Source organism: Mastacembelus armatus, chromosome 6, assembly GCF_900324485.2.
Source record: "Mastacembelus armatus chromosome 6, fMasArm1.2, whole genome shotgun sequence".
In the NCBI taxonomy this organism is placed as follows: domain Eukaryota; kingdom Metazoa; phylum Chordata; class Actinopteri; order Synbranchiformes; family Mastacembelidae; genus Mastacembelus; species Mastacembelus armatus.
In genome coordinates this window covers 9,668,570-9,691,732 of record NC_046638.1, presented here as the reverse complement: position 1 = coordinate 9,691,732, position 23,163 = coordinate 9,668,570, and the positions used below count along the sequence as shown (strand labels likewise).

Below are 23,163 nucleotides of genomic sequence, written 5' to 3'. Positions count from 1 at the left end.
AACAGGCATAGCAGTCAGTTTGGGAAAAAAAGAACTTTAGATCCATAGAGTAAACATTTATTCAGAAATGAAAGCAAACTATAGATCCAGCCAGGGAATAAATTTGATTTCTTTTTTATGTAAAAATCTTACAAATTGGTATCTGTTACAAATAATACTTCATAAACATTGTTTCAATTGTCAAACAGTGTAAACAGCGTGTCGACATCAAGTTATGTTTTTTTTTTTTACTCACTGGTGACAATTTACTATGTGGCTAAACTGCAAAATTGTATGCTGTGAGACTGGTGTTTATTCCAAGCAAACAGCTTAAATCCAGCATCATATTATCATAAGTTATTTTGGTGAAATCCAGTAATAAGCTGTGCAGCTGCATCACAATACAAACAGAATCTAGGTAGGTTTTTAACAGTTAATAGTGCGACAATAATAACACAGTGAACAATCACGCTTTTGGAAGTGATTCTAAAGCAGGGCAGGTCAGAGCTGTTTAAATGTTCAAATGTCTTTGACATTATATTTTAATTTGCTTAGTGCAAAGAAACCTGTACTGCCATCAGTACAAATTCTTTTATTCAGTTTTAAGTGGTTAATATATAAAAAAAGCATTCAAATCAAATACTAAAATTGTATAGATCCATTATTGTGTCATCCAATCAATTTTTCTATCAAAACAAATTGTGTTTTTTTCAGCTTTCATTTATCTATTGATTTGATTGTTCTGTTTCAAGGAAATGTATCCTGATGGTCCCATATAACATAAATTATTCAATCCACACTTTTAAAAAGGTATTGCTTAAAAAAAAAAAAACTGTAAATAAATGATAGAAGTTAGTCACTTTTGGGGTTCTTTTGGTACATTGTACAAAAAGGATATATTAATAAAAGTGTCTATTCATTAAGTACTCCTTTCTTAATTCAGAAATAATATGTCCTATAATATGTTTGATGTTTTTACCTAGGTTAGTGTATTCAGACATATGAGCATGGCTGTGCCAAGTCTACTGAGATGGGGAGGAATTTTGTAAATGTAATGGAAATATTAGACAGCACAGTATGTCCTGCAGCTGCCAAATAAAAGTCACTTAAGTGTAAACTGCTGGGCAGCAGCATTATGTAAATGAAATTGAACGGCAAGAGCTCATCTTGTCAAAGTGCTTTGTAAAAACATGAATGTCTAAAAGCAAGTAGTTATTGTACAGACACTCGACAAGTGTTAACAAGGTCACCAGGACCACTGAGGAATTTAGACAACATGATCATAAACTTACTTTTACATACTCACAGCTTCAGAAACAAGGTCATAAAATAGACTGTATAATACCTGTACAAACATTTACTTTCGTTATATTGAAAATACAGTAAATTTTCTAAATATTTACAAACACAAGGCCTGTCACTATATGCCTCACAGCTTTAACAGTATATAAGAAACTCATGGCAGTTACTTTAGATTAAGTGTCATTTCCCAATTGTGCTTTAAAGAGCTCCATGCTCCAGTCAGGTGAGCTGGTCCTGAGTCTGAAGAGCAGTCCAAACAACAGCAGCAGCAGTGACCACGTTTGAAGTGAAAATATAACGCATGGAAGAAGAAATGTAGTTTACAGACTGGGCTTTCCAAAAGTCCTCCTGCACTCCATGACCCCTGCTCCAGGGGGCCGGTCACAGTTATGTGTCAGTTTCACCAGATTAGGGGTGAGGCGATCATATGCCAGCTTGTACTCTCGGTCAAAAACATCTGTAAAGAAATGATGGTTAGTTAAAATGTGGCACACTCAGGGTATATTAGATATATGTAATAAAAATAATTAGTTCTAGCATCTGTACAAAGAGGTGTAATCTACAGCCATGCTAGTGTTCGTGTAAGGTTGTGCTCTGAATTAAATACATCAGCATGCTAAGCTGTTCACAATGTCATTGTTAATATGCTGAAACAATGTTAGTATTTGCTAATTAACACTAAACTCAGAATACAGATTGAGGCTGCTGGGAATGTCATTGGTTTTGAAGTTAATTTGTTTTAAAAATAAGTCAAAGTTTGACCTGATGATGGTGCTACATGAAAAGTTAAAAGGTCACAGTTCATCCTGATTTGGATATACTGGGTAACACTGAATAGTGTGCCAGTCCATATGGCAAATATCAAGACTGTATTGGTAGTTTAAACTTTGGCCTGCTGGTAATGCTAAAGGAAAAGTAAAGAGATAATTCATTTTAATGCACAGTATCTTTTGGGGAACATGTCTGTGCCAAATGTTATGCCAATACATCCAGTAGTTGTAGAGATGTTTCAGTCTGGAACAAATTGATGGACCAGACAGCCAACAAAACAACATTACCACCCCCATACCACTAGCATGTCTAAACCAGAATATTATGCTATTAAACTTACTGATATTAATGTTGTTCTTCCCCAAAGCCACGAGTGCAAGGAACAATAAATCTCTGTAGAGGCTCCTTTTGGGAGACAAAAAAGAGAAAAGCAATTAGACTTTTCATTTAAATCATCTTTTTTTATGTGAATTTGACACTGCTATCTTTTTTCCTTACCTCTGTCTCTTAAAACCCAGCTCTGGCCCTAGCAGCTGGATGATTTGGCTCATGGGCTGATAGACATCACTCTTCTTAATGCTCCTCACAAAACCCTGCAGCAGTTCCACAGTGAAGAGTTGGCCTTCTTCACACAGTCCAGAGCGAACCAGAGAGTTAGCACCTGCAAAGAAAGAGAGACAAAAGTCACCCTGATCAAAGACTCATTCATCTCCATCACTCAAAACTAACCCTGAAAGTGTAGCCATGATGAAGTCAGCAAGAGTCCTGAGCTGAATTATGCATGAGTTTCTAGTTATTTCATATGCATGATTTAATTTGCATGCAAATATCTGACCTTGATCAAACTTGCCAGTGTTACCATGATTTTCAGAGAGCAATTTCCCCTTTTGAAAGATAATATACCTCAGTCAGTTCAAATAAATGCTGTAAAAACTTACAGTGTGTGTTCCACAGAACGTAGCAGGGTTGAACTTTGTCTTGATGCAACTTCAGGTTATCCCACATAATCCTCACAAGCACCTGCTTGCCGTCCTCGGATGAAATGGTCTGAGGAGTCTAACAGGCAAGAATGTGTGGAAGATTACTCCCTAATGTTTTACCTTTGATTTCAAATTTGAACATTTTTATATCTTTAAAAGTATTTGCTTTTTAGTTAAAAAATGAAAATGAAAATGTGCACCGCTTTGGGCAGTTTTGAATGTGTCTTTTCTTAAACTACCACTAGGAGTCAGAAATGTTCAAGCTTTAAATAAAAGTTAACTAAGTAGTGAGATTAAGGTAAATGGGCCAATTTAGACACAGCCACATATGGGGGAACCTGACAGACTTAGACATATTTACCTGGTCTCCACGGCCACAGTGCTGGGAGGCCAGAATGAGAGCGGGAAGGTTACTCGGCAGCTCCAGCCTTCTGAAGTACCACACAAGGTTCCAAAAGACTATTGGGTGTTGGTCGACAACACTCGGGGAGGAGAGGACCTGGTCGCCTTCATTTACCAGCAGGCTCTCCAGCTCCTTCCAAAGAACCAGAGGGCTCAGGTAGGGCACCGTCACTGGAGCTGGTCCAGCACTCCTCTCTTGATTCTCCGAGGGAGCTGCAGATGACTCAGTGGCACAGTCTGCTGCAGACATTTTGGCATTGGGATTGAGTGACGCAGACATGTCCTCCTCTGTAACAGGATTACTTTCCTTAGGAGACCTGAGGGAAGGCACAGAGTGGATCTTTTAAAGAGGCCACATGGAGAAAATATGTTGTCTCTCTATTTGTGGGTGTCAGTTGTTTTTATTTTTAACATGTGACATGCTAGAGTACGAGATCAAAAAATATTAAACCTTTTTACGAAATTCATGGTAATTTGAGGGAAATAATTATTCAAAGAGTTTGGGTATGTGAGTTTACAGTATAACTTAAAGTATACCCTCTGTGTTGGTCTGGATAAAAGGAGGATTTACCTGTTCTGGGGTCTCAGATCTTTGATTTCCACATTGAGGAAAGGTAGGAAGGCTGTCCCACAGAAGGGACAAGTGCTGTTGAGGTTTGAGTCATTTGCTGTCCAACCAGCCATGATCTCCTCATCATACACCAGACTGTCACACGTCTTACAAAGCGAACAACTGGACATCAGCACCTACAACAAAAAGCATCAGGACCAGATAGAAATCAGGCACAGTGCCACGCTATGACAGTGTGCAATGAGCGATATTATATCTAAGTAACTTACCTCCACGGTGTAATTCAGAGTGGGCTGGAAGCGGCTGATGTCGGGGGAGGAATCGGGAGTGTGAGGATTTTTAGATGGAAGTGCCAAACCACCTGGTTATGAAGGAGGGTTATACAATTAAACACACAAGACAAAATCACGACTGAACACAACTTTCAAAACGTCACAGAGCTAAACAAACAGATTGAAACAATTCACTGTAAAACCTAAAGACCTACCCATCCTGTAAATTGTGCAACCATGGGATGTTTCAGGTGTAGCAAATCTGTATCTCACATTTGTGTCTATGGAAGTGTGCACATGAGTGTGCATTCAAACGTGCATGTTCACATGTATGTGTAGCACACTGTCTGAGTGCAGTAAAGCCTATGCACTGCATCAGCCCTCACGCCGTGCTGGCCTAGTTTCCCACAGAACAACACCCGACTATCTGCATTACTGAGTCCCACTCTTACTCTAAATTTAGATCATCAAGAAGTGTTTTGCTGAGAGCCAACAGAATGCCGCAGTTAAAGCAGTGATGCAACAAGCACAGCTCTAAGCAACGCCTGTTTTACATTGCAGATGTTTTCATAAAGACTGCAACCTATTTTAAATAGATGTACTCTAGATAGCGCTGTTTGCCTTACTACAAGCATTTCAAGATTTCTACATGTAAAACCAAAACTAGCAGCTTTATTTCAACAATACTGATTATGCAGAGGGAAAGGATAACAAACCAGAGAAAGAGTTGTGTCTGAACACTCTGTTGGGGGTGCTGGGGCTGCCCAGGCTGGTATTGCCCACAACTGGACTCCTCCTGAGTCGGGACACATTGCCATGCTGGGGTGACGCGAAGCCATCTGGGTCCAGACAGGAGTCATTATCAAGCAGTGAGGAGCAGTCTGCCTCTACTGATGTCACTGAAGATACACTGATACGGTCACAGTTTGCATCCTACAGGAGAGGGTAAAAAAAAAAAAAAAAACTTACATTACAAGAGTTCATTATGGAGAAAAAATAATTTTGGATATATTCGTGATAAATGTTCCACTATGAACCTGTGTTAATGAGGTCTGTGAGGACAGACGAGAGTAGAGGCGGCTGGCTTTCTCAGCCACACCCTTCCCTGCTGATATGACGCTGCTCTTGAAGATGTCCAGAGTTGGAGTGAATAGGGAGTCCATGGAGAATGATGAGGTGGACGGAGTTGGTGATGAGGGTGACACTAATGAGGAAGGCCTCTCCCTGTCTTTGAGACCCAGAGGAAGAGATGGTGACGGCCTCAGCTTCTCCTTGGATTTGACAGGCAGTGGGAGGTGTGTGTTGGAGCGAAGCAGGGTGGAGGGTTTTGGGGAGGTGTGAGGTGACGTCATAGAGCAAAACAAGGGGCTTGAGGGATTTTGCAGGTCCATACTGGGTGTGCAGCTGGTCAGAGGGCTGTTGCCGTTATTCATGTACATTTCAATCTCTTCGGCGAGGTTGCGACGGGCAGTGGGTGTGTTGCTGTTGTCCTGTTCACACTCTTGTACCGTCTCTGTCGCCATCAGTGACAGGGGATCAAACCCCATCTCTATACCTGTCCTCCTCACTGTCCCAGCATTGCAACTGATACTCCTCTCTATAGAAACACCTGGCCTCTCCAGAGCACCGCTGCAGCTGACACTCCTCCCAACCAAAGGCTTCTGTTTATCAGTCTCTGTCTCTTCTTCTTCTACTCCACACAGTCTGTCAGCAGCCAGGTAATGCTGCTTCACTGAGCTGAGATGAGGCACGTTGAGCCTCATGGTTCCTGGACCACCGGACAAGTCTAGATACTTCGGCCTCTCTGTCTTTGGCAGAACTCCACATGGAATTGCGTCACTAGATGCACTGCAATCTCCTGTGACAATAAAACGTGGAGAGGCATTCAGCTCCCGTACAATAAGACCGAAAACATGTTGCAATGTTTTATAAAAATCCTAAATGTCAGTCATCTATATAAATAAAACTCACCTGCATTGGCATCTGTCGATTTAAAGCTTCTAGTAGAAGGAGATACACTGGTGACTGGAACCTCAACCTCAGGTGCTGGAAATTTGAATTGTTGAAGAAATATTACACACAGACATTTTAGTGCATCTAACAGATCTATCAATATCTGCAAAATTATTTTGCATTCAATTAAAACATTTAGAGGCTGCTGCAGTGCTGCCATTTATGCAGACAGGAAGAGAAGGGGAGAACTGGCTGAACTGGAAGTGTCCATGTTAAAATATGACTTGTATTCTTTCCCTGAAAAGTAGTTATAAGCAATAAACACTCAAAACAGTACATCAACTAGGAAAGACTATTGATCACTAAAGATGAAACGGAGATTGCATTGGACACAGCATGTTGTTTTTTTGCACCGAAATTTGAGATAAATCCCGTCATGCACAGAATCACCGTAAGACATCCATCCATCAGGAGGATCGGTTTCTCAAAAACATCTAAATATAACGGCAAACAGAGGGTAAACAGTACATCACACCCACACTGCAACGTGATCCTGCAGCATTTAAAGAGAGCACATTCATCTTGCTGCTTGTAATTGGTGATTCACTTATGCACAAATGGTCACTAAGTGTCAAAGATTAGAGGTAGTTAATCTATAACTCACTGGACTGTCTCTGTCCTTTGTCTTCCACCAGTGGTGTGCCGTCACACTCTCTGCCACACATCCTCTCCTCTTCCTTGGACAGTGAGTCATAGCCTTGGTCTGACTGTCCCCCTGATAAAAAAAGATAAAAAGATACGATTTACCCCTCTGAGAACCAGAGATGTATTTTCATATTTTTCCTCAGAATTCTGGTTTTGTGTTCTGGGGGTTTGTGTGAGAAAAGCTGAAGCAATCATAAACCAGCTCTTTAGTCTCGATGGATGCTTTATTAAATACAACTGATGTAAGAGTTTTTCCTCACAAAGAGCGCAGGCACATTCGCTAAAGCTTACAGCACACACCATCACCAGAATAGAAAACCAGAAGAACCAGGAATGGAACAGTCTTTGAAACCTTGCATCATATTCACAAGGTCAAACTGAAGGAAAAAGTACAAATCTGCTCTACTGTGACTTATTCTCACGGAGTTTCAGCTTTCTACAATTGTTCAGTGCTGAGATAAGAATGATGAAACACATTGTGAGCCACATTGAAGCTGATGAAAACGTTAGTATTTATGTATAGTAAGTGATTTAGTCTGCTGATTAGACCACTATAATCTCTGCCACGTATACTATCCAGTTCATTAGTCATAATATAAGGTACAGTAAGTATATGAGTGAGTTTTATGAAGTGTTTTATCTGTTTTCATTTGATGTCAGTCTACACAAAGAAATACCTGCATAAAAAAAATGTTGCTCACAATTTTTCCTTCATTCAACATGGACATAATATTTTGTACACAAATGGGCTTTTTTTCCATGCAGAATAAAAAAGAACTAGGGATAGCTGGGGCCCTTTTAAATAAAATAAAATCAAACTAGTGTTTCTCCAGAAAGACATAAGGAGTAGTATTGTGTCTTTCTACCTGTACTAAATCCATCATCGCTGGAGTCCATTTTAGTGAAATCAGTGTCAATGGAGGTGCGCTCAGCAGAGTCATTAGCACTGTCCAAACTGCCATGACTAACTGTGTCGAGATCACTGCCATCTGAAAGGAGATAACAGAAAAGGGAGAAGTGACAGTTTAAAAAAAAAAAATTAAACTAGACCAGAGCCTAGCTATTATAAGAACACTGCATAAAAAAAAAAAAGACTTCATGGAGAAGTAGTCATTATCATCCAGGAATGCTTTGAATGCACACAGTGTATACAGTACAAATTTCTGTCATCATGAATAAACATTACTCAACATAAAAAGATGCCTGAATGTCAAGGTTTCATTTTTCTTATTTTTAAGAAAAGCAACATGGACGTCGAATGACTCACATTTTGTCAGTTTACAGAAGAATTAATAAACACTGAAATAAAAATCATAATAAAGATCATGCTACTTAAATCATCAGTCTCCATTTTTGGAATTTTGTACAAAATCCATTTTGTGAGGTAAACGACATCGACAACGATGTAAAAAAAAAACACGTCATCCAATATGTCATCTGAGCCCACAATTAACAGCAATTTGTCTGTTGTCACTGGTGGGGAGGACAACCTCTTCACTTTGTTTGATTAGTGGCATTAAATAAATGTGGTATGGGAACAAATTGTGCTGGAAGAGACCATGAAGGATGCCTGCACCCAGGACATTTGCAGTTTTACCTGAGAGCTGAGGGTCTCTTTGTGGAGTCCGTTGTTTTCTCCCTGCTCGTTTGAACTGGAGCACGCCTAAGAGCACATTCCTCAGTTTTCCCCACAGAAAGTAGCCTCCCCTGGTGCTGGAGGGCCAGGTGCTCTCTAACACCGCCTGGAGCAGCAAAATGATGGTATATTTAATTAAACTGTTCAATTCAAAGTCAGATTGGTTTGTTTATTGCTTGCTCTTTGTATGTACTTTATAACAAGAGCAGACACCTTGTTGTAGTACCCATAGGTGATGGCATTGGGCTGAACACCAGCCTTTTTCATTTCAAACAGCACCTTGACAGCCAGAACAGGCTGGCTGTACTGCCCACACAGCTGCAGCAGCACACGGTAACACACCTTGGACAGAAAACACCAGGATTACAGTGTCATTCAAAGTGCAGTAGATCTCATTTTAAAAGATTCTACATTAATACATTCTATATGTACAATATATCTGTGTTTGTCTTCCTACCTCATCTGGAGCCTGCAGCTTCTTATCCTGCATCTTCCTCAGCACATCATAAGCTGTACGCAGAGCTCGCACCTTAGAGTGGCAGGTCCCGACAAATCCTGGCAGGCAGATGAACCACAGGCCATAGCAGTGGCGCAGCAGACACTTGGACCACATCTGAGGCATAGATGAATAGGTTTTGGCCATCCTTTGAGCTGATTTGATCTCCTGAGATTAAGAAAAAAAAAAAAAAAAAAAAGAGGAAACAATCACATATAGCCATGATTCATCTTCTTAGAAATCAGGTTTGCATTTAGATTATCCTACATCATGAAGTGCAGCAGTAAAATCAGCTAAAAATCAGAGAAATGGAGATTGTACTTATTTTTAGAACAATAAAATCATCCTTCACTTCTTCCCAACACTGAGTAAATGCGTTATTTTCAAAACAACAACAAAAGAATCACACTACTCATACGCCTGACCTGTTTAGAGCGTCTAAAAATGGCTGTAGGGCTGGCTGGGCTGCTGTGACGTGAGGCCATGCCTAATGATGAAGGGTTTTGTCCCTCCAGTGGTTCCAGAAGCTCAGCATTCAACACAGGGAACCCAGAGTAGCTGGAGAAAAGGATACACTCTTATATACCATAAAGTGAACAGAAATCCCACATAAGCATTGACACAAAAGTTTGGGTCTGAAACCCTGAAACACGGACATACAAAGTCAAAAACGATGTGCTCCAGGTGAAAATAATCACAAAACCCTACAGCAACGGCAAATTCTTCAACATTACAAACAATTCATGCTAAGTCTCTATGCTAAGTGCTGTTTAGGCGTGTAAGACAGTGTATGAGAAAAACAGCCATCATTTAGAGATTGATCTGCAGTGTGGTACCTATAGCACAGTGGATGTTCTTCTCCCTGTGGCAGTGGAGGCAGCTCTGGAGGGTTGACGTAGACTGTGTGCTCACTGCGGTGCGATTCATCCAGTTCGATCAGTCTGGTGTCCTCCAGTCGCTCACTGTCCATCTGGTTTGCAAACGAAACACAGATTGTGCTTTACCTTCCTACTAGCTCTGCTACAGGCACAAATTCACAGACGCTATTGCTGCTTAGAGGGTCATGGGTATCGGATACTCTGCGAGCCCTCAACTCATACATGATGCCCAGTGAGGACAAACAGATGTCAGTAATGAGCCCAAAGACATCAGAAATATGGGCAATTTTCCCATTTATTTAAAGGGCACTGCCAAGGCAGGGTCTTTATTATATGAATCCTCCAAGACTAAATTAATCCAGGCTGCAGTGACCTGGACAAAATGAATGCTATGTTGCTCTAGGGACAAGAAACCATTAAACTGTGCATCTCTGGCAGCAATGCAGGAGGCTAAACTGCCACATTCCTTCAGATCAAAACTGATTCACTGGACACGCTGCATGGAGTGAAGTCTTCTAAGCCTCGCTGCCTGCCTGTTTGAGAATAGGAGCAAGAGAAAAACATGGTGCGGTCTGTATAGTATTTTTTTTTTTTTTTTTTTTAACTGTAAATCATCACTGACAGTTATCTACTGTCATTAAAGTTTATCCAAAGGCTTATTCAAATCGATTATTAGCTTATCTCAGCCATGAGCTTTAAGAAAAAGTTAATATTATGGCAGCAGTTGAAGAGCTCCCAAGTGCATTACTGGGTTTGTTCCATTCAGTCCAGTAGATGATTCAGTGAACTGGCTCTCTCTGACCCGTCTGCCCTCGCTTCGATTCTACTCAGTGTTTCTCTACTTGCTGACCTTTCTTTTAAACCAAAGGGATCTTTCCCAATCACACTGTTATTGTCAACCTCAGCAGCAATGATGCTGAATGAATCAATTTTTTCACTTCTCAATAACAGCCGCAATGACCATTTATGCAGGATGTAAATGTGACTTCCTGATTGCACAAGTTTTTTTTTTTTTTTGTGTGTGTGTGCATGAAACAAAACATTTCCTAACACTTCATCAAACATTTCTACATATAAGAATTATTGCTTTCATCTTGGTCTTCCTATGTCCTTCTTCAATACTTCACAGAGGCTATAGAAGTCAGGACAGTGCACAGAGTAATCACAGAGAATGGTAAGTGCAAATAATTAATCATTCCGACTCGGTGTAACCTTAAGAGTCTCTAACAGTTCTGCATCTGTGCAGTTCAGGCTAATGGCACCTGGTTCAATAATGCAGGTTCCTGACATGGGCAGCTAATGCACATCCTCGCATTAAAGACCTTTCCTCCACTTTTAGCTCAATTCCTTCTGTAACTCATTTTCGATTCATTCAGAATCGAGCGCACACACACACAAACACTGTGAGCTGAGTCATGCTGCAAAGACATTGGATTAGGATCTTCACTAATGCTACCACTGGTGTATGAAAACAAATGCTCTACAATGCAAGCTTTAGTAGATTACCTTGCCTCCGGTGGTGAACAGCTAACAGGCATTGGGGTCACATGGATCAAGCAAAGGGGCAGAGAGAGAAGACAAAAGGCAGAAAAATCAGAGAAAAGATCCAAGAAGAAAAAAAAAAAAAGACAAAACATTTTTAAGGGACAGGAAAAACAGGGTGGAAAATATAGATGAGAAAAGCTTAGTGTTCGTGTTAATAAGTGACTCATGGGAGATGCCAAGTGTTAATTACTCTTTGTTGATTTTTATTAGTTCATGTTATGTGCTTATTAGCTCCTTTAAATTAAAACCAAGGCCTCAATAAGACAACTTAATTGGGACGACAGCAGTTATTAATCTTTCCTCTATATGGCTCTACTTTCTTTATGAGAAATTTTGCAATGCGTGGATGTCAGACTAAATATTGTTATGGAATTTGTTCTCATACAGCACAATAATGCAGCTCTTCTTCCACAGAAAATGCATTAAAAAAAAAGAGTAGTTGTGAGCCTCACCTTGTCGACACACTCGTCAAAGAATGCCAGGCTGGCATCTTTATCACTGACAAAGGAGCACTCCTCTATAAACCGACTGAACATCTGAGTCTTGGTCATGAGGGAATAAAACCTCTGATTGGAGCGGTCTCTGGTTTTTAGGAAACCTAGAAAACAAACACATGAAGTAATGACAAATATGACAAATAGACATCAATGTCAGTGTCAGCACCTCTCCGGCTGTTGCAGAACATTTCAAGGGTCAAGATGCAGATTTAACCAGCACTCACAGGAAATTAATATTGTGCCATGAAACAAATTGTTCTCTGCTGCTCCTCTTGCATAAGAGCACACAGATGTGGGGGAACATTGTGCTATTAATCATGACGGCTTCTCCGACTTGTCATCCAAGCCTAATTTCCACTGAGACTTAAGTTAAATCACCAGCCATTACAGCAGTGATCTCAGCCAAACTGTGGTGCAGCTGCATTCAGACCTCAGTCCCCTGCCCTATTACAGCAGTGAGTCTCATGACGGTGAGGCACCACAAGCTTGTTAGTGTGTCCTGTGATTACATAGTACAGTGTGTAACACATTACACCCTGAAGTGTACCTTGGAGGTCAAAAAGGGAGCTGACGTCTGTGGTCTTCTCAGAGGGGGCTTGGGTGATGGGCTGCAGGTAAGAGCGATAGCCTCGGAGGATAGCTGCCATGAAGCGTAGGAAGGCCTCCTGGATCTCCAGCTCCAGAGTGTGGAGGCTCTTCCCTCCGTTGAGCTCGCTGTCAGTTACTGTGTGCTCCATCTGAGCATCATCACGGTTCAACAGGCCACCTGAGAGCACACAACAGTACAACAATAGTATATGTGGAATGTCTCTATATATATATACAAACAATACAATATGACAACAAAAAATTGTTCGTAAAAATAACCAGTTTAGCACTTAATATTTGATCATATTTGAAGGCATCCAACAATCCACCAGTGTTGTGGATCAATGAACAGACTGGCACTGCCACCCTCTGAGCCACAGTGATAGCGAAACTCATTAATCAGCGAAACTCCCTAAAAAACTCTGAGTGGGTGTGTTTTGTTTGTACAGAGTGTTTCAGTAAACCTGGATAAATTTAGACTTATCATTGCAGCTCAGCTAAAAGACATAGGCAAATATATAACTGTCACAATGAAAGGATGCACTTTCTAGACATGGGTTAATTTCACATTGAAGTTTTAGCCTGACAGTGAAAGAAATCCATGGAGGAATATTTTTTTTTGTTTGAAATTTGAGGCAGAAGTGATTCTGGGAAACCAAATAGTTGTCTAATTGAAACCTAAGTAGATGAGGCAGATTGAGCAGGAGTGGGTATACCATAAAGACACATTTACACTCCATCTAAAATATCTCTTGGGAGGCACTAAACATTATAAGCTGGTTTTATATGACAGTGTAAGCATCCAGTGAGTTTTCCTGTAATACAAACTGTACAAGCTGACTCAACAGACACAAGTAGCCAGCCTAAATTATTCATGGTAATGTGTGTGTGTGTGTGTGTGTGTATATATATATATATATATATATATATATATATATATATATATAAAATGACACAGCATCAGACCGGACTCACCCTCAGTGAGCTGCTGATAAAGCTTATTCAGGGTATTCAGAAGATGTTTGCAGGCTCTCCTGGGCAAGATTTTCCATGTCAGAGCCTTCTTGTCATCTTTTCTGGAATCACAACATACAGAATGTTTTTTATTAAAGGGAGGACAGTCGAGAAACATTGCACAAAGATAGAAGATAGGATTCACTGATATAAGCATTGACAGTTTAATCACTCTGCAGAGTAACCTTTGAATTGATGTGGGAGACCAGCAGTACCCAAATATTCTTTTGAGTACAGTTAGAATATTTCACATTCCAACTCTTATCATAGTGTAAGACAGGCTCTCGCTGACAGATACAAATAATGTTGGGAAGAACTTTCATCATCAGAAGATAGTTTCTGGCTGGGGGTCTTAAAAGTTGAAGGAGGCCATATGTCAAAGAATGGTTGAAGTTAGAGCTCACTTACTGGGAGATAGTGTTGGTGTCCAGATCCACACAGCTGATGTCAGCCGGGGGCACATAAAGGTCAAAGTATCTGGAGTCTACACCCACAATGAAAGGACATGGCGCACTGAGCACATCAGCCAGAGCCAGTGGACACAGCGGGATGTAGGGGCATGGCCAGTGAAACGGAAAGATCATCTGAAAAGAGAAGATAACGTTGTTCTCATCAGAACATCAGTATAATTGATTCATGAGCTACAGGATGACAGGACATTTAAACAGGGTCAGCAATCCTAAATTTTGTTTTTGTCTTGGGAATTTCATTTGCACATTTCTTTAAAAAAATATTTTTTCCAAAGTTACTTTTTTTTGTAGCATTTGTAATACCAGAGAGGGTGTTGTTTGATTTAATTATTGGTGATTTACTGACTCCCTTATCCACCATTTTACCTATAATCAGAGAAAAGACAACCCTCTTCAGAAAATGTGAAATGAAACAGAAAATAAATAAATAAAAACAGAAGACTTACAGACACAAGGGCCTCTGTAACACTGGTGAGGACAGCTGGACGTAGGGAATGGACCAGGATCTTGTGCTCTGTGACAGCCAACACCAGCAGAGTGGCTGCATTTTTCGGGCCCAGATTCAGTAGCAATGTGGAAAGGCTTCCACCACTACAGCACAAAAACACACACAAACAAATGGTTCCAGATCAAGAAAGCAACACATACAATATTTTTTCATGTTATAATTTTATAATATACTGATGTTTCCGTACCTGAGGGGCAGTGGAGAGGAGACAGGTTGGCTCAGTATGAGGCTGTCATGTGGAGACAGCTGCAAAGGAAATACAGAAGAACATTAGAACATCAGTGGGTGGAGGATTAAACTTGTGACTACAGTGTGTTTCGAAACTCTTCTGTCACACCAAATGGAACAAGCAGATACAGATCTGAACTTATTACTTCACTTATGAAATTTTGCAATTGAACCCCACCTGCACTAGGATTCGTGGTCTCTGGGTGGAGGGGAATGGCACATTTTGCATGAAGTGAGAGATGTGCCTGTGAAGAAAAAAATATATATATATATATATGTTAACGAAGAAAAAAGGGCACCTAACCCTGACCCAACCAATTTACATCAAAAAGACTAAATCTGTAAAACTTGCTTACTTTTCAATAGGAAGGGCATGTGGACCAGAGATGGAGTATCGATAGAGGAATGTGAGAAAGCTTCTGAAAGACTGGAAGAAGGGCCAGTGGGAAAGCAAACAGATGCTCTTGTTACTGTAAAGACTTTTGGTCTGATCAGGTTCAAGCTCAGAGCTTGGCAGGCCAAGCTGTGAGCGCTGACGCTCAGACAGGCTCTCCTCTGAGTAAGGCTCATAGAACTGGATGGCTGCTCCATACACCTGCACACAAAGGGATAACAATAAAAGTCTGATGATCAGCATAAATAATTATCCCACAGAAGAGCATCAGAACATCAGTGGGTGGACGATTTAACTGCACACACACTGCACAACTTAACAACCTGATACAAACTTTACAGACCACATTAGTCAGACACCCTTTGAAAACTTAAGTAAAATGCTGTGGCTGCTGCACAACAAAAAATTCATCATATAAAATTTGCTAAATCATTCTCAGTCTTTTGAAGTTGTTCCCTTTAAATAAATAAACAAAACATTCCAGGCATAAAGGAGATTTGCCTGCAGACTAGAGGCTGCAGGGGAGAAGAAGCAAGCACTGAAGAATTCAGCATTTAAAACTTGTGTACGAGCCTGAGTGGTGCATGATCTATCCATTATTCAAAGGATGAGCTGCAAAAAAATCTTTTATGCTGCGTAGCTTTCAATGGCTAACAGCTTTTTAAAATTCCAACCACAGCCTTTAGACCATTTCTGATTCCAGTCAGAGTTTAGAGGTTGATTAAAAGTGTCTGGTCTTCTTAGATATACCACTCGAGTTCATCAACAAACTAATCCATATGGGACGCTAATGCAGAGAGAGTCAGAAGTGCAGATAAAGATGGAGAGTTTGTCTGAGTTTAAGGAATTAACGGGGAATTTGTACATTAAAGGGCAGAAAACCAATGTTGACTTTGAGGGGACAGACTGGCTGATTATAGGACTCTGAAGGGAGTGGTGGTTTTCTTGGCAATATCAATATACAAGTTTGTTGTATAATACAAAAAGGCACAAAAACAGTGAAAACACAGAAGAATTAGGAGAAAAGCAACATTAGACACGTTTAAGTAGGTGTTTTTACCTTTTCTCCAGAGGCCCCTGTCAGCACAAATGTAGAAAACACAGGCAGAGAGTGTTTGGTGTGGGCTGGCCAGCACTCAATTGCAGCCCCCATGGGCAGGCAGAACATTGGGACTGACTCAGGCAGAGGAAAAGACTCATAGTCTTCCTCAGGGTATCTAGACAGCAGACCTGAACACAAGACCAACCAACACAGTCAAACCCAGCCTTCATAACTCCACTACATATTCACACACAGGAATGAAAATTAGATTCTTACTAACAAATATATCCACAGTCAAATGAATTACTGTGCATATTGCAAAGTCTGTACCTGCTTTGTATGCGATTGTGTTTGTTTTAGCCAGAGACTTCTTATAACAAAGGTAGACTGAGGATCCCCACTGGAATATGGAAGAAAAGAAAAAGTCTGTTACACACCAATGAGTTATACATGCAGACCTGCTAGAGAACTAACTGTATTCTCAGAGCTCTATCCCACCATGCTGCTGTTGAGGTTCTTGTCCACCTTGCAGAAGGTGTGAGGGGGTGTCTCCCCCTTGCCAGGGATGATGATGCAGACATCAGTGACCGCCAGTGAGGTGTGGGGCTGGCTCTTTGGGGCACGGCGGTAGGTGATATAGATACGTTGGGAGGATGAGCTGCTGATGTTGGCAGGGCGACCTGAGGGTGTGGTCTGGACAATGTGACATCCAGGCTTCAGCTTCTCTTTCCACTCATATAAAACCCTGAAATACAACACAGCATCAGACATATTTTTCTATGATCCTTTAGAAGCAAAACATTTTTTCAAATGCTACTGGAGACTGAAGAGATGTCAGAATAAGGGATGTGATTTAAGAGCAGATTAAAGTGACCTAAGGCCAAGAAGTGATTAGTGGTGCGGGGTGAGCAATGGGTCAGTGACTGAGGATTACTACTTACCCAAGATCTGTCAGTGGAGGCTTATCTCTGCCTCGTTTGAAGCACAAGAAGATCTGTGGGCCCCTGAGACTGGCTCCATTGAGCTCTGCAGAGAGGCCTGAGGGGGTGCTTTCCACACAGGTGAAACCTGGGGGTACCTCTTCACCAAGAGAGCGGATCACCACGGCTACATCTGTGATGGGGGCTTTGGGTTTCACAGATTTGGGACCAGCATCGTCAAAGTGAAGTTCCTCCTCCAGAGGCTTGGAGGAATCGGTGAGGCCAGCAACCACAAAGTAGTCGGCTACACGAGGCCCTTTATCCTCCATCATTTCCCATTCCCACACTGTGGGCTGGAAAGTAAAAAGAGGGAGAGAAGGATATAGTCTACTTCAAAAACAAGAGAAAAATGGGCCTAGGCCAGGAGGAAACTACTTGGCTATGCAGACTAGGCTGGCTAAAGCAGTGTCACCTTTACATTCAATCTTGGAGTACACTGTATTGCATGTCTTTCTACTCCAATTGTTACATTAAATGTTTGAATAGCGGTAAGCTCCCATGTGAGCATGTGAAATATAGACCTACTTAACATTTCCTACATTACAGAATACATTCAATACTGAAGAAATGACTAAATTTAATGAGAGCATCTGGAAGCATTTAGCATGCATTCCTGTCTGCAAAAACATCGTATTTCACCAAGAAATATAGGAGGTCTTAAGACCAGTGACCTTGCTATATGCCATGACCGATTATAGAAAAAAAAAAAAAAAACACATGTCTACAGAAAGGAAAAGTACCAGAACTACAACTGGGAAATGAAAAAAAGCTGTACTGTACAATGTTGGGGGAAAAAAATTGAGTGAGCGGCAGTGAGTTGGCTTGTTACAGCTTTATCACAAAGCATGGAGCCCTGGAAGCCCACTCATTGCTGGGCCAGCTTATTGTGCCTCAGCTGAAGAGCCTGTTTTATCTCTCTCAACAGTTCCTACACACTCACTAGCAAACTGATAAACAGCTACCTATTATTTTCACCACTGGGATATGAGGGCGTTAGCATATCCTTTTTCTTGTTGTGCCGGTTGTGCCACAGCTAAGAACCAGGGCACAATAAATAATAAGCAGCTGTTTATCAGTTTGCTTTGACCATATCTCACCCACTTAGGATTTTGGCTTCCACTTTGAAGTTAATACATCTGTGTGCTGTTCCCTACTGTGGCCATGTGATGGGACAGAAGGCTAAGCACTACTTAAAGGCTTAGGGTGTGAAACTGACATAAGAACACGAAAAAATGGAAACTGTATCTATGGTGCAAGCATGCTGTGGCATACTGTCGTGCTCAGGGATGAGAATGATTCGGCTGGTAATCTGTAACTGGTCCGTCAGAGATCTAACAACACTCACGTGTGGTTTTTCTGGAGCTTACAGAAACCGTAACACAATGCAAAACAATTCTCCAACAAAATTCTGTGAAATATATTTCCTGTTTCACAAGCCTGTTTGCTCTGTGCATCAGGAAGAGTTTTTTTCTTTTTCTTTAAATGATTCATCATCACAAGTTTGCTCCTGGTCTTTCAGTGTTTCAGTCTGCATTAAGGGACGGTTTATGTCCAATGTTCCCTGATTAGTTGAAGGCTGTTTTGATGGAGGGTTCTAAGCCTTGTGGGTATACCCAATGACTCAGCAAGCCAAACAGCAGTTTGCACTCTTTCCCTGATCTCATTCAATACTGCATTTTATTAAATGGCAAAATGAGTAAATATATTCTGCACTGTGTTTACATTGTTTATGAGTTGAATAAAAAGGTTTGGAACAGCAGCCGAATAGAAATATTCAAATTTTTAGTTTAATGTTTAGTAGTTCATTTTCCTAAGTAATTTGTGTTCAAAATAAAACACAAGTTGCTCATTTCCTCTACTCGATGGATTAGCTATTAGAGCTTTCCGATAAACAGAAAAAGAAACTGCTGCTGTCCCACCAGAATCCACTAGATACATTATGGTCAACTATCAGCTAAGGCAATATAGTACTGTTTTGTAGTTGTTAATGTAAAAGCTTCCACCACAATGTTCCCAGTGGACACGCACACAAAACATAGTGATTGTTATAAACACAGAAAAAAATAAAAAGCATAGTTATTTTCACATTATTCAGTCTAAGTATTCTGTTCAGTAGAGCCACCTTCCCTTCAGCGTGACATAACACTTATGGAAATCCCTAATTTACCGGCTGTCTGCAGGTACTGCATGAATGCTGCTAAATATGCAAGCTGATGGCATGGCAGATGTGTCATATAATACTTGAAAAGCTCTGGATTAAATATAGATGTAATCTCCAGTTCCAACTACCATGACATCTACTGCGTCTATTCCTCCCCCACAACAGGAAGTGGAGGCCTAAAATTATATCTAATCCTCACCATAGCAACAACATTAAAACTGAACAATGAACTCAAGACTGAATATTTCTCAACAGGGGACATCATCATGATTAAGTACAAGTCAGTTGATGGGCTGTGTCTTTACCACAGACGTATAGATGTGTATAAAAATATACAGCTGTGTTGCATTTTTTTCCATGTTTTAGGGGCTTTTGTTGTGTTGGACTGGAAGCTCTTATAAACTCATCTCACCTCTCAGTGAACAGCCCAGTCAACCATTTTCCCGTTTTTTTTCCCTATTTATGTTTTTGTGAGTTTCATATTAGTGTCTCGGGTTGGTACTGCTAAGTCGGCTGGACTAGTTCAGAAAGTTTGCTAGTGTTCTTCTGTCATGTTTGCATCACTTTGACCAAGCAGATCATCACATCACATCACAAAAACTTTTCTTTTAAAATCCTTTGGGACCTGCTTTAGTGACAAAAAAAAAAGCCTATAAATAAACCTGACTTGACAAGACAAAATATTTTATTTTCCACATCATTTTCAACCATCCTCCTGCTCACTCACTTACTGTGGGCAATCCTATGTTAGCTCAGCACTGGAGGTGAATGACTCACCATCTCCTCAGAAACTGCCATCATTACATCCACCAGCTTTCTTCATAATAACAGACAAATAAGGACAGAGCGGATTTCCTCTTGTTGCCAGCTCACAACATGACTTCCCCATTCACATCCATTACTGTGTTTATGTGTCACTCACAACTGTCAAGAGTTTCATCAATTTAATAACCACTTGTGCCACAATGTCTCTAACATTTAGCTTAACTTCCCACACAAGGAACCACAGTCTTAGATGTTTTCCCACATTGTCCTAAACCACACACTCCATATTCTGTACCTGCTACTGAATCATTTAAAATATTCCAATACTGCAATTATAGTTTCGGCTATTGCTCTACATTCTTCCTGTCTGTCTTTCTAAAATAAAATCCTCGGGATTATGATAGAATGGCTTTAAAAAAAAAAGGCAATATCAAAGGGTTTGTGAACTGGAACATGTTCAGTTTTAGGATCTCTAAAGCTTAAACTGTGATTTTAAACTCAGTTTAAAACAATATAATTTATTATTTTTTTTACCGTGTATTTTTTTTTTTTGTAAGAAAACATTTCTCCCAAAAAAGCAGAATTTTGACAACAAACCTTGGAAAAACTGACCCTCTCTCTGTAGAGTATGGGAATTTGTGATGGCCTTTTGAGTTTTGCTTTGAGCATCACAGTGTTATTGTAATTATGGCCCAAGAGACAGGGCAGCCTGTGGCCTGTGTTACAGCAAGGGGGGAAGAGGATGGGGAGGTGGGGGGGATGGGGGGCAGGGATGATGGGCAGTCTGATCTAGGAAGGGAACCACCACAACATTTCACTCAGCATCTGTTCCCTCTTAGCCATGAAGACAGCCCTGACCCTCATCGGCCATTTGCAATTCTTAGGTTTGACAGGGGAGACCCTGCCTGCTTGATGAGGAAACCACACACGCCCAAGATAAACAGAGCAGAAAGATGAAGGCAAAATACTCTTGAGGTGGTACTGGAAATAGAAAACATACTGAAAGGACCTTGCATGATAAACATCTAGCGCTTACATATCGTGCATTGGTGATAATAGATTCACCCAAATCTGGCAAATGATCCTCTGGAAAACACAACTGACCATATCGACCATAATAACAGAGAAGTGTTTCTCATATGTCCACACCAGAAGAAGCCATCTTACGGAGCATCCACACGGGATGCAACAAAATAAGCCTTTCTGACTTCATTGTAATCAGTGTGCACACTGTAAACATAGTGATCGCACATAGCCTGCGACGCTCACTATAAAACATCCAAATATTCTTCTGTAATGGATACGGATATAGGAAAAAAATATAATCTATTTACCATATCTGTTAATTATGGATGAGTTATGACACCACTCAACATGAAAACAATAATTCAAAATATTATACAGTCTGTAGCCAAAGATAAGCAACATCAGCATCAGAATAATTAAAATAAAGAGAAGCGCCATTACAGAGACTAAATGCGTGAGCATCGTTTGCTTTTTTTACTCACAATAAAAGAAGAATCTACTCACAACCACGACTGAAAGATGACCTGTCGAAATAAAAGCCGGATTTCTGTCAAGAAAAAAAAACTCCCCGGTGTTTGGTCCGTTTTTCTCCGTCTAAATGTCCTATCCTAAAAAATAAAAATAATAATAAATCACATTGGCCTGGACGCACGCGAACAGGCAGTGTGGACCACAGAAGCGTTTTATCGAGACCTGCGCGGGTCACGTGACTGATTACAACCCTAACCGACGTCACTGATGACGCTGCTGGCAGCTGTGACAGAAGAATCACGTCTGAGGAAATACTTGGTCTGCATTTACCAATTTCGACTATAATTCTAATAATAATAATAATTATTATTATTATGATTATATATTGTTCTTATTATAAGTATTATAATAATAATAGTTATTATGATTATTATTATTGTTAGCCCGAGCACCCTGATGAAACCTGGTAGTAGCAGAAGTTGTAAAACACAGGAGTACGACAACCGCGCTAAAAGAGATACAAAACCATTGCCAGTATTGGTTGTGGATGTGCGAGTCTGCAGATGAAGATCAGAGGCCCTGTGACTACTTGGACTCCTGGGTCTGTGCCAGGTGTATAAGGACGCTACACCTGTTCAGTAACCCATGGCATTAAGCTGCAAACATTTGCCCTCATTTACTGTAAATTTTAAGCCAAAGTGTTATAAAACTTTAACCCCACATGAAAACTACCATCTTGGTATTTTTAAAAGAGCGTTATTAAGCATATTTAGAATTAATTTATCCTTTTACTTGCCAAATAACATTTTCTTCAAAAAAGAAGATGTATAGATTTATATCTTTACAGTCTGCAACTAACAACAACAACAACAACAACAAATGCCCATTGCACTTTCCCACAGACTACTACAAAGTACAATGGCTGGCCTATTTTGTCTCACTAACAAAGATATTCAGTTTTTTATTTTTTGGTACATGACAATAAATGCATCAATTACTTACTTTATCACCGACTATTTTTCCATCTATCAACTGATTATTTCACTATGTAGCTTAATTGTTGCAGCTCTATGTTACAAACAGCTGAGTGCTTCGTGGTGGTCTAAAAGTAGTTACATTTATTATAACAAGTTTAAATACCCCTCCATCTTACAGTATATACAATGATAATGTTATTTTTCATTTGCAGAATATAAGCAGATCCAAATTGCTAAAACCCTGAATTCTCACAAAAAGAGTGAACAGCTTTCTTTAAATAAAATAATGAAATCCTTATACTTATGTATAGTACTAATATTTTAAAAACTCCAAAATCTCAAAATTGTGAGGGCTTTTTTTAATGTGACAGTGACTCTCATATCTCTGAGAAAAACAATGCATTTATGTGTTTACATTTTACTCAATATTTTTTCTCATTCAGCCAACTAATTCAGCTATTTTTTAGTGCAGCTACATTTAAGATACTACAACAGAACATAAATAAATAAAACAATTGTTGCCACATGTGCAGTTAAACATGTCTGTTAATG

General features: G+C 40.2%; 1 protein-coding gene across 4 annotated transcripts; it reads right to left on the bottom strand.

Moving 5' to 3' along the window:
* Positions 1 to 17: 17 nt before the first annotated feature.
* Positions 18 to 21,857, bottom strand: dennd4a (DENN/MADD domain containing 4A). 4 transcript variants are annotated; one of them, XM_026311459.1, is made up of 31 exons: positions 21,646 to 21,857; positions 17,173 to 17,504; positions 16,730 to 16,976; positions 16,562 to 16,631; positions 16,250 to 16,419; positions 15,152 to 15,390; positions 14,974 to 15,040; positions 14,755 to 14,813; positions 14,506 to 14,650; positions 13,998 to 14,173; positions 13,551 to 13,651; positions 12,535 to 12,753; positions 11,943 to 12,088; positions 11,452 to 11,472; positions 9,904 to 10,037; positions 9,493 to 9,625; positions 9,029 to 9,235; positions 8,785 to 8,913; positions 8,533 to 8,677; positions 7,802 to 7,924; positions 6,895 to 7,005; positions 6,249 to 6,323; positions 5,315 to 6,135; positions 4,994 to 5,210; positions 4,275 to 4,366; positions 4,006 to 4,181; positions 3,394 to 3,751; positions 2,991 to 3,108; positions 2,551 to 2,713; positions 2,393 to 2,457; positions 18 to 1,738 (listed from the first exon to the last, which is right to left on the bottom strand). In XM_026311459.1, exons 2-31 carry the CDS (start codon positions 17,481 to 17,483, stop codon positions 1,602 to 1,604), a joined length of 5,175 nt encoding a protein of 1,724 aa, XP_026167244.1. In that variant the 5' UTR covers positions 17,484 to 17,504; positions 21,646 to 21,857; the 3' UTR covers positions 18 to 1,601. The 4 variants fall into 4 exon arrangements, with proteins under 4 accessions (XP_026167244.1, XP_026167243.1, XP_026167245.1 ...); XM_026311458.1 differs by having other exon boundaries at positions 17,173 to 17,506; positions 21,663 to 21,857; XM_026311460.1 differs by having other exon boundaries at positions 21,668 to 21,857.
* Between the last annotated feature and the right edge of the window lie 1,306 nt (positions 21,858 to 23,163).

What these genes read in the sequence shown, in the direction of transcription:
- dennd4a (XM_026311459.1), bottom strand. Translation starts at nt 17,483, where the DNA reads ATGATGGAGGATAAAGGGCCTCGTGTAGCCGACTACTTTGTGGTTGCT. An exon ending in CACAATCGCATACAAAGCAG is followed by an intron (nt 16,420 to 16,561) that starts GTACAGACTTTG and finishes TCTTGTGTTCAG; the next exon opens with GTCTGCTGTCTAGATACCCT. An exon ending in GACCACGAATCCTAGTGCAG is followed by an intron (nt 14,814 to 14,973) that starts GTGGGGTTCAAT and finishes TTTCCTTTGCAG; the next exon opens with CTGTCTCCACATGACAGCCT.